Source organism: Sorex araneus, chromosome X, assembly GCF_027595985.1.
Source record: "Sorex araneus isolate mSorAra2 chromosome X, mSorAra2.pri, whole genome shotgun sequence".
Taxonomy (NCBI): Eukaryota; Metazoa; Chordata; class Mammalia; order Eulipotyphla; family Soricidae; genus Sorex; species Sorex araneus.
In genome coordinates this window covers 223014729-223026589 of record NC_073313.1, presented here as the reverse complement: position 1 = coordinate 223026589, position 11861 = coordinate 223014729, and the positions used below count along the sequence as shown (strand labels likewise).

At 33.9% G+C, this 11861-nt stretch overlaps 1 protein-coding gene across 1 annotated transcript; it reads left to right on the top strand.

Moving 5' to 3' along the window:
- The first annotated feature begins 3953 nt into the window (after positions 1-3953).
- MSTN (myostatin) lies at positions 3954-10770 on the top strand. Its single transcript, XM_004601224.2, has 3 exons — positions 3954-4427; positions 6246-6619; positions 8994-10770. The coding sequence occupies exons 1-3, from the start codon at positions 4055-4057 to the stop codon at positions 9372-9374; spliced, it is 1128 nt and encodes a 375-aa protein (XP_004601281.2). The 5' UTR covers positions 3954-4054; the 3' UTR covers positions 9375-10770.
- The last annotated feature ends 1091 nt before the right edge of the window (positions 10771-11861 follow it).

Genomic DNA, 11861 nt, shown 5'->3' with positions numbered 1-11861 from the left:
TTGTATTCTTGGGACTGGAGTGATAGAACAGTGGGTAGGGCGTTTGCCTTGCACGAGGCTGACCCAGGTTCAATTCCCAGCATCCCATATGGTCTCCTGAGCACCGCTAGGGGTGATTCCTGAGTACAGAGCCAGGAGTGACCCCTGTGCATTGCCAGATGTGACCCAAAAAGAAAAAAAAAGAAAAAAGAAAATATCCTTTGTATTCTTAAGTTCATTTGAATTTTTAATTTATAGCAAACCTGAGAGATGTCTAATTGCTATTATAATTATAGAAATATAAGGTCCATTCACTATAAAGAAGGATAAGGAGAAAAAAAATCTTAAGAAAGTACTGGTTTTCATGCAAAGAAATTTTCCAAGATGGCCAAACTAGGACAAGAGAGATAGAACAGGGGTAAGGCACTTGTCTTATAAGCAGCTGATCCCAGTTCAATCCTTAGTGACACATGTGTCCCTGAAACTACCAGGAGTAACCCCTAAGTACAGTAAAATCCGAGTAACACCAGGTGTAGCACCAACAACACTAAGTCCCCAAATACATATACACACAAACCCATGATGGTCAAACTAAGGCAAAGTCAACAATATGGTTGACCAAGAACACCAATTAGAAGGAGTCACATACACCGAAAGGATCTCACACATTCTATGACCCACTTTCCTTCTCCTTTTTGAAAGCAGCCAAAGTTGGACACCCAGCAGCCAGACCACAGTAAACGCTTCTACAGTTGGTGAACCTTTCTGTTGTGGTGACTTGGAAATCTTGTAATGCCTCTAGCTGAGAAGGAATCCATGTCTTTGGAAGGTTGTGCTTACCTCTTACCTCGTTCAAACCTTTCGATTGGATAGAATTGATTCTCATACTTCACAGTAGTTATATGGTCAAGAAAGTGAATGCCAAGCCAACAATTAATTTGTGAGTACTGAATTTCCTGGAGGAAATACAAGATTAGGTTCTCATGAGTCTCTGGCCACAACATTTTTATCAGCCAACTAATACAAAACCTTGTTTTGTGTCCTTTATGTAACTCATTTATTTGGGTTAAGAGAGAGCTTGAAGGGGTAGAGCAGGTACAAGTCCCTGAGTTTAAAACTCAGGACTATGTGCTCCCCAACAATACCTTGCGGGTATGGCTCCTGAGTTCCATGAGCACTGCTGGGTCCAAGCAGCGCATGCACATACACACACACACACACACACACACACTCATATACAGAGCTATCTAATATAAAAAAGTACTCTGTGTATCTATGTGTGTATGTATATGAATATATATATATTCTGTTAACATGGAATTCACTGCCAACAGTACTATATGAATCAAATCTAAAAGAAACTGATCTAACACTTGTATTTTTATATAAATAAAATGTATTTCAAAAGCATACTATAGTGGTAGGGAGAGAGATCTATGAGTTGGAGTGCATGCTTTGCATGTAGAAGCCCCAAGAACAACCACTGATAAGTGAAGGAATTAGCCCCAAGCACTGCTAGGTCGGCCCCCAAACTATAACAACAAAAAAAACCCCAAAAATCAAGAATATGACAACTTACTTTTTTTAATTATAGAAAACTATACACCAAATTGAGTAACAATTTTCAAGTGTACATTTCAGTGTCACAACGTTTCGCACTGTCATTTTCAGAATTTTCTGATTGTCCCAAACTAAAACTCAGTTATTCTTTAAACATGTCCATGTCCATGAATGACCATAGCAGAACCTGGAATACTGATTTGTGAACAAACAAGCAAATTTGAAATAATAAGCATTGACTGTATGTGGAAATGTCCAACCTTTGTTTCCTTTCTTCCAGGGACCAATACTGAAGCATTGGAACTTATCTTCAATTACGGGGCTGCTTCAGACACCCAGAGAGGTACCCCTTGTGGATGCATAATTAGCAACTACAACCCTGAAGCAGTTCTAGTTCATGTGGAGGATAAATGTCAGGATATTCTCAAGCCCCTCTGCAAGAAACAAAGACCACTGACATACCAGTTATCAATCACTTACTATATGACAGCTGCTATATTCAGCAATTTGCATGCATTATTAAATTACATCCCCCAGAAACTCTATGAGGAAATGGAAGGTTAAAGAAGTTAAATATTGGATCCATTATTACATAGTTAGAAATGACAAAGTTGAGATTTGAACTAAGTCTATCTGACTCAGCCTGAATTCCTAACAGTTGTGCAATTCTAATCAAGTTTTTCTCCTTTTTTAAGAACAAAGTATAGAAGCATATGCTACAATTATTAAAACATCATAAAGTTTTATGTATTAAAAAACACAAAACAAATAAAATTTTATGAGCCTAATCTAATATTGTCCCACAACAAAGGGCATCTGAAATCCTTCAGGGCATCTGGTTTGTGTCTGGTTTTCCTTAATCTATAATGATGGGCAAATCTAATGCATTATGTAAGGCCATTTTTTCTCAAGAGATGTAGATAGCTCTTAAGAATTTGATGAAAATGCATTAACTTTTCAGGCTACTGAGCTGCATTTTAGTGCACTGGGGCAGTAAATTAGTGTACAATGAACCAAAGTGGTAGAAGTGACCTAAAAAAAATAAATATTTGATATGAGCCATTGGTTTCTCTTAGAGTAAAACAAAAGTAATGGATTAAGTCTCTTAGGAGTCTTTAGCTTCCCAAGAAGGAATAAGTAAAAGAAATCTGTGGCCTGGAAACAGCTTCTGCTTCTGACTGGCTATTTATTTAGTTCTTCAATAGTTCATTTGATTAGATCTTCTATCTCCCAAAGCTAAGGCTGGGAGTTTGATCCCTACAGAAGCCACTGACATTTAGAGAACAAAAAAACTCTTATTTTCTGCTCCCACATCAGACCCCAAATCCCTGCCAGGTGTCTTCCCTCTGGTCAAAATGAGAAACCAGTGAAAGGGTGAAAACCTAACATAGTATTGGGGAACAAAAAAAATGGTCACCCTCCTTAGTGACTTTCTCTTTTAAGAGTTCATAATATCTGAATATAATTCAGAGGAATAGATATCACAGCACCCTTATCACTGGTGGTCAGAGACAGGCTAGTAAGCGCTACATTTCCAGATAGAAAATCTATTATTTCTTTACTCTAAACTGAGATTTTTTTTTCCAACGAGCTGATATTATCCTCTTGGTAGTAAACAATGAGGGAACACATTTTTGAGTGATATTAACAGGCAACTTCAGTATATAAAATGACTGAATATCAATTAAAATTTTTGCAGAGTTCATACTTGTGAAAAATATTATTTAAAAATATTGTTTAAAACCATGTTCAAGTATAATATGATATTATAATAAAGAATCATTTTAACAAATGATAGGAATTTAGTCAGGAAAACAAATTTCTCAAACTAAAGCTGAAATTTTTTTCTAGATAATTTTCACAAACTTAACCTTTTTAAAAGAAAACTCTTTTAAAATAAACTCTTCCTAATTTAAATTTCTATTTTTCTAATTACAGAGCACCAAAATACTTTGGTGCAAAAAAATTTTTTTTACTTCAACTGTTTCTTAGATAATATAAAATCACTAACTCTTAAAGAAATGACACTTCATATTTTAAGTATGTAGTATAAATCAAGATTGACTTATTTAAATTGTAACTTCAATTTTGCATATTAAGATGAACATGATTTAAGTGTGGTTTATATTATTGTTAATGTACTTTCATTTTTTAAAATGTCACGTATAGCTTTCATTATTTGCAGATTTATTTCTTTTATAAAGTGGTCAAATGAATCAGCTCAGCCTTGACTGTAACAAAATACTGTTTGGTGACTTGTGACAGAGAGGGTTTTAACCTCTGACAGCGAGATTCATTGTGGAGCAAGAGCCAATCATAGATCCTGACGACACTTGTCTCATCAAAGTTGGAATATAAAAAGCCACTTGGAATACAGTATAAAAGATTCACTGGTGTGGTAAGTTGTCCTCACACTGTACAGGCATTACAACCTGGCTTGGTATTACTCAAAAGCAAAAGCAAACGAAAAGGAAGAAATAAGAACCAGGGAAAAGATTGCACTGATTCTAAAACCATGCAAAAACTGCAAATCTGTGTTTATATTTACCTGTTTATACTGATTGTGGCGGGTCCAGCGAATCTGAATGAGAACAGCGAGCAAAAAGAAAATGTGGAAACAGAGGGGCTGTGTAATGCATGTACTTGGAGGCAAAACACTAAATCTTCGAGGATAGAAGCCATAAAAATTCAAATCCTCAGTAAACTCCGCCTGGAAACAGCTCCTAACATCAGCAAAGATGCTATAAGACAACTTTTGCCCAAAGCTCCTCCGCTCCGGGAACTGATTGATCAGTACGATGTCCAGAGAGATGACAGCAGTGATGGCTCCTTAGAAGATGATGATTACCACGCCACGACGGAAACTATCATTACTATGCCTACAGAGTGTAAGTAGTCCTGTTAGTGTATATCAACAATTCTGCTGACTGTTGCCCTAGTGTTTATGAGAAACAGATCTATTTTCAGGCTCTTTTAACAAGCTGTTGGCGAGGGGAAAGTGTTTCCTTGTTTTCAAGATTTCATGAGAAATATACTCAGATTAAAATCTGCTGCATTATTTGTTTCCTTGCAGAGTCACAAAAGCTTTAAAACATAAAATGCTTGCACAGCCTTCATGTTATTTAGTTCAATATGGCAAATATAACTTATGCTCAGGCTTATGCTTTCTCAGCTTAATGTCACCAAGGCAGCAACTGGGAGATCTTTCAAGTAATGTTAAGATTTTACATAAAATTTCCTAATTGCATTTGGTTTACTGAAATATGTATTTATAATTCAAGTTTTTTTTCATTCAGACTAGGAAAAGGAAGAAATGTGTAGATATTTTAGCCAACCTGAGTATTTTCTGAACACCTAGAGTGACTTCTATTATTCAAACTATATCTGTTTTTAATTCTTCACAAATGGAAATATTTAATTTTCAAAATAATCTAGAGTATGAGCAATTATGAATATTTCAATGCATTTGTGCAAGCAATGAGGAAGTAAAAAGTGAATAATGATAATTATAAATCACTTATCAAAAAATGTCAAAGAAATCAACATTTTAAATCAAGTAGGGTATGGCTCATGTACTCTTACTTATATCTGGCCTCTGGTACTATTGTTCAGAGGTTCTGATCTGAATATATCCAGGCAGTTTCACTGCTCAATAAACTGCTAAACTAATGTTTTATTATTCATGTGAGGGAGAACTATTATCTGTGGAATCTAAATTGATCCTGAAAGATAATGTATTTCATGCCATCCCTTTAACAGTCTGTTCAAAATGATAAGGATAGGCAGACAGGTACCTAACAGGGAAGGCAATACAAGAGAGATTCTGGTCATGTGTCAAGGATAAAGCTTTATACAGGGCTTTCCACACTTCAAACTGGGCTGAAAATAGTTTTAAAATATTCTTTTTTTAAACAAATAATCAAACTATGATGCAACAAATAATTCTCCCTTGAGGTTCTACTAGTCTTAAAATCAAGGAGTAACAAAAACCTCTAGTAAATTTACCTTATTTATCAGTAATCCTAGAAGACCAAAAGGGAAGAAATTGCTAAAGGATTCCATACTGCATTGACAGACAACCCTAAACAATATATTTTTTTCACTTTTGAGACTGAATATAATATTTACATTTCTGCACTAATTACCTACTTAGTTTCTTTCCTTTAAAAGGCAGTTCAGAGCCAAAATAAAGCAGATGTATGAAATTTTCTACTGATTCCCAAGGCTCAGCTAGTTGCTTAAGTGTGTCTTGTCCCCAGGTAATTCAGGCTTGGGGGAAGGGTTCCTTCTTCCAGACTGATTGGTACAGCTGCTCACTAAGTGTAACTACTCAGATTCCCAAAGAATTCTAAGTGGATGTTCCTCCACGGTGTCTCTTGTTTGCTCTAATCATCATCATTTTAAAATTTCATCCACTGTAGATTCCTTCAGAGAACCTGCCCCTAGTTCAGGGGTCTGAGGAAAGGGAGTAGATTCTTCATGAGCAGCTGAAAAAAAATTTATCTAAAAAATGCAGAAAAGCTAGGGTGACTATTATCTCTGATATTTTTCTGAGTTATGAATGAAATGATAGAGCTTTCCATTTTAAAAAGACTAGAAATTCAATCATCATTCCAATGAAAATAAATACCAATTCATATGGAGTGATTTGTTCACTTTCTATAACAAATAATTTCAGTGTCTTTTTTTTTCTTATTCATTTATAGCCGATCTTCTAACGCAAGTGGAAGGAAAACCTAAATGTTGCTTCTTTAAATTTAGCTCTAAAATACAATACAATAAAGTAGTAAAGGCCCAACTGTGGATCTATCTGAGACCCGTTAAGAGCCCTACAACGGTGTTTGTGCAAATCCTGAGACTCATCAAACCCATGAAAGACGGTACAAGGTATACTGGAATCCGATCTCTGAAACTTGACATGAACCCAGGCACTGGTATTTGGCAGAGCATTGATGTGAAGACAGTGTTGCAAAATTGGCTCAAACAACCTGAATCCAACTTAGGCATTGAAATCAAAGCTTTAGATGAGAATGGTCATGATCTCGCTGTAACCTTCCCAGGACCGGGAGAGGATGGGCTGGTAAGTGATAAACCATAAATAATATTCTTAAAACCTTGTGGTATTTTTTATTCATATTGTGAATGAATAGCAGCACAAAAATAACTACCAATCTACCATTACTCACAAGCCAGGCAAAGGTCTCTCACCCCAATGATAGTCCTGTACCCAATAAAAGCAGAGGTCCAATTTCATATCCTGTGAAACAGCCTCTTGATACTTTTACTTTGCATGAAGATAAAAAGAAAAAAGTTTAAGCACACTTCTTAACTTCTTAAGAAGTCCTTCTGAATTAAAAATGAGATATAAAATGCTCTTCATTTATATATTATATTTTACATTATATATTCATATGTATAAAAATGTGAAATTTTCATAGTGAAGTCAAATACATACTCACAAGCTAAAACTCTTTTTTGCCCAGCAAGATACTACATTTGGGGGTATAGTACAACTGAAAACAAACTTGAAAATTATAACTAATATAAAATACTTTTATTTATAGCAACTAACTAAATATGATATATTCAGATTTGTACTTTATGAAATATGCTACATGTATGCACCCTCTTTATATTTTCATTAGTTTGCAGGTTGTTGATGCACCTATATTTGTTTAGATTGCTTTGTTGATTACCCCATTTAAAATAGGACTAATTAGCCTTTGTCACCAGTTTACTTCTGAGCTGTTTTTTTTTGTGTGTGCAAGTGTAATATCTATCTAAGCAGATAACACTACTATATAAATTATAAAAATTGAATAAAATCATTTAGAAAATTTGTTATAAATTTAAATAAAATTATTCTCAATCAACCTGGAGTTCTGCTATTTATGATTTCAAGAAGTTAATTAACATTACCATATTTCACTTCCACCTGGTGTAATAATTTACAACAAAAGATTATACTTGTAAACAATAAATGTTATCTTTTAAAATTTATTAAGTGATCTTAACTATAAGTTAATAAATCAGACCTACTTTAAGTGAGAGCATATTCTTCAAATTATTATAAAATTTTCAAATAATCTATATTTAAGAATGTTCTCTTGGCAAGCTACCGAAAGTATCCTGCCCACACAGCAGAGCCTGGCAAGCTACCGTGGCATATTTGATATGCCAAAAACAGTAACAACAAGTCTCACAATGGAGACGTTACTGGTGCCCACTCGAGCAAATCGATGAACAACGAGATGACAATGCTATAGTGCTATATACTGTTGACTAAAAAAATTGATTTAAATATAATTTTTCCCTATATTTGTTTTTGGGAACATACCTGTCTGTAGCAGGGCTTACTCCTGACTCTCTGCTAAGGGATCAATCACTCTTGGTGAAGCTTGGGGAACCATATGGGTGGGGTTCCAGGAATCAAACCTGGGCTGGCCACATGTGAGGCAAGTGCTCTACCCACTATACTATCTCTCCAGCCCCTAAAATATAATTTTAAATTTAGGTGTTTAAAATATAATTTTAAAGAACAATAACTACAAGTTCTATTTTTATTTTGACATAAGAAAACTACTATTAATATTTCTAAATGTGTTTCTTACTGGTGCATCATAATGATCAAAGTTAATGATCTGAGAGAGATTTTAATTACTATTAAACAAATGGTGACCAATACCTCTTTCCCCATATAAAATAAAGCATAGTCTCAGGTGCATCAAAAGATTGGGACAAGGTAAGTATTGGCAGGTTATTATTTAAATATTTAAAGGAACATTTTTCTGTGAAAAAGAATAGAGGGAATGCCCCATCTTCTGAATTAGTCCTTGCCTTTCTTAGGGTTTCTGTTTTTAAACCAGTACACAGAGCCCCACCTTCATCACTTGATTTTCCTTTCCCCATTAAGTCCCGTCAGAGCTGAAGGTAAGAATTTTGCTTTGGCTTTTAATATCCAAGCTTCCCTGGTAAAGACTAAGGGAACAGAGAATTGACAGGTATACTTGTCTCTCCAGGAGTCATCAAACATAGTCAATCAGCATATTTAAACAAGAAGCATGAAGAGAGGAGTTAACCCCTTCCTTTCCTTAGAGCTTCCCTCCCTAAGCTTTCCTTACTCCTTTCTTCCCAGAATACTTTCACAGACTCTATTATGTGCTAGATATTCATACATTCAAACTAAGGAAAACAAAAATTAAAAGCCCATAGAGCTGTCCATAGGAAAAGTTTGTATTGCTGCCATAATCCTTTAAAAGAATGAGAGTAAATTAAAATTCCTTGTTGCAAAATGTCTTTAAAAAATAAATGCAAGAAAGTAAAACGAAAACTTAACCGTCTGTAAAAACAGATGTGGAGTGAGCAGAATGATTTATTTCTTCCTTCAATAACTTCTTGAGGTTAAAAAAATGTTTCATGGGACCTATTAACGTTATTTCTCCCCCTTCATACAGAATCCCTTTTTAGAAGTCAAAGTCACCGACACGCCAAAAAGATCCAGAAGAGATTTTGGGCTTGACTGTGATGAACACTCAACAGAATCTCGATGTTGTCGTTACCCTCTAACCGTGGACTTTGAAGCTTTTGGATGGGATTGGATTATTGCACCCAAAAGATATAAGGCCAATTACTGCTCTGGAGAATGTGAATTTGTATTTTTACAAAAATATCCTCATACTCATCTTGTACACCAAGCAAACCCTAAAGGTTCAGCAGGTCCTTGCTGTACTCCTACAAAAATGTCTCCGATTAATATGTTATATTTTAATGGCAAAGAGCAAATAATATATGGGAAAATTCCAGCCATGGTAGTAGACCGCTGTGGGTGCTCATGAGATTTACATTTGATCTATAACTTCTTTAAGCCTGGAAGGTCTTCCCCTCAACAATTTTGAAACTGTGAAATTATATACCACAGGCTATAAGCCTAGAGTATGCTACAATCACTTAAGCACAGCTACAATATAGAAATATATGCAATGGTTGGCGTTTAACCATCAAAACAAATCATACAATAAGAAGGTTGTGATTTCCAGGGTTTTTTTAACTAGGAGATCAAATTACATTTATATTCATATATAACAACATATGCAGGTAAATAAAAGCAGTTCTTCTTGTGTTCTGATGAATAGAGGAGAATGCTTTAAAGCTTATTTCCTTACAGTTTCATTTAATAGTTAGAGAAAATCTACAGTATCAGTAAAATGCAGGATTGTTATATACCATTATTTGAATCATCCTTAACACTTGAATTTTTATTGTATGATAGCATACTTGGTAAAAGGAAATTCCACAAATACAGGGATGGTAAATCATATGCAAGTTTCCATTCCTATTACGATTGATACAGTACATGAACAATAACAATCCATGCCAATGGTGCTAATACAATAGGCTGACTGGATGATGTTATCAGGTTTATTACATAAAAAACATTCAGTAAAATAATAAATCTCTCCCTTCTTTGGGCGCATTTTCATGCACCTACAGGTAGTTCAATGGAAGAAGAATCATTATTCTAGTGATCTGTGTTCAATTTGGAGTATACTTGGAGAAACTGTATTATCAAGAGGCAGATGAAAAGTATTCATCAATATAAAAATTTCAAAATTATACCCCACTTAATTAATACTGCAGTTTTATGGGAAAAATGAATATGACTGATTTGATTTTATCAATATTATATATAAAAAGACTAATTATTGCATTTGTATGGTATATATACAACATTGTTTTGTAAATGTGCCTCTTTTTTATTGACTTTGGTATATTTTTACAGTAAGGACATTTCAAATTAAGTATAAAGGTACAAAAATATGTATGACAGAAAAGCAACAGTTCATATTTTAGGGCAAATCAGCAGATTAAATAGTGGTCTTAAAACTCCATATGCTAATGGCTAGATGGTTATATTACAATCATTTTATATTTTTTTTACATTATTAACACTCACTATGGATTCATGACGACTGTATAATGTGAATGAAATTTCAATGGTTTACTGTCATTGTATTCAAATCTCAACGTTCCATTCTTTTTAATACTTATAAGTATTATTAAGCATACTGAAACGATTGAACTCTATTATCTGAAATGCACAATAATAAACTGATGATACCTAAATAAAAATTGTTAATCTTGTTTTATAATTCAGTAATAAATGTTTGTGCATATACTTTTGTAAATCAGGATTTTAAGAATCAAATTAATTGTACTTATAAGTAAGTGAAATAATTATATTTAATGTGTAGAAAAAATATAAATTATATTAAAATTTTCATTTTTGAAAGATATAACAGTTTTATCTTATAATAATTAAGTTTATATTTCTAATTTTCACTTCATTGTAAATGGCTAGTAGCTTAGGGGTTAGGTTGATGGCTGAAACATGTGCTTTGCATTGTGAAGCACCACACATTCTTCTAACACTCAAGAACGGCCAGGAGGGGACCGTCTACACCCCAAACCACTACACAGAACTGAGCAGGGAGTAGCACCGGAGCATGATGGGGTGTGGGCAAAAAAAAATAAATAAAAGAGAAATAAAAAGGCTGGTGACAGCAAAAATATTTGGTATGAAAACTTTAGGTCTATTACTCTAGTTCTCATGACTGAAATTCCTGTTAAATGAGTTTGTCCAGGTCGAGTTGCTGTGCACATGGAAAAGAAAAGACTAATTTATATCTATTCATTTTTTCTTTTCATTCTTACCTCACAACATTAACCTCTCCAGGTAGTAACTATCTCTTAAACCCCATATGACCATAAAAGGAAGCATCAAGTTAGATCTCTTTTATGCCAGACTTTTTCTCTTTTGTCTAGAATCTAGAAATGGCAAAAGTACTCTAACAGCCTATTAGCTCACTCCTATTATTTACAGCACCCCAAGAATATATCTGGTACATACTATAAATCCCTGAGATTTTCAGAAAACTGCATGTGAAGTTCAATATAGTATTTCAGTCTAATATTCTGAATGTTTTACAATTCCCATATTCTCACCCACTTGTTAGTTAAAAAATTATGAAAACAAATAATAAGCTCTTACAAGCTCTTTGGTTCTTTTGTATTCAAATAGTTTTTATACTCTACTTGTTGAAATAAGAAAATGATTTTAAACATTAGCAGTAGTTGAATTTGACTCACTTGTTCAATCTCCCAAATAAATACACATTTTAACAAAAACTTTTCATTTTTAAACCACAATGCATATATTTTAGAAAACCAATTACTCTTTTTAAAAAAATTTTAAAATTTTCCAATTACTCTTTAAAATCATGTTTGTTTAGTTGTTGTTGTTGTTATTGTTGTTGTGGAGTACT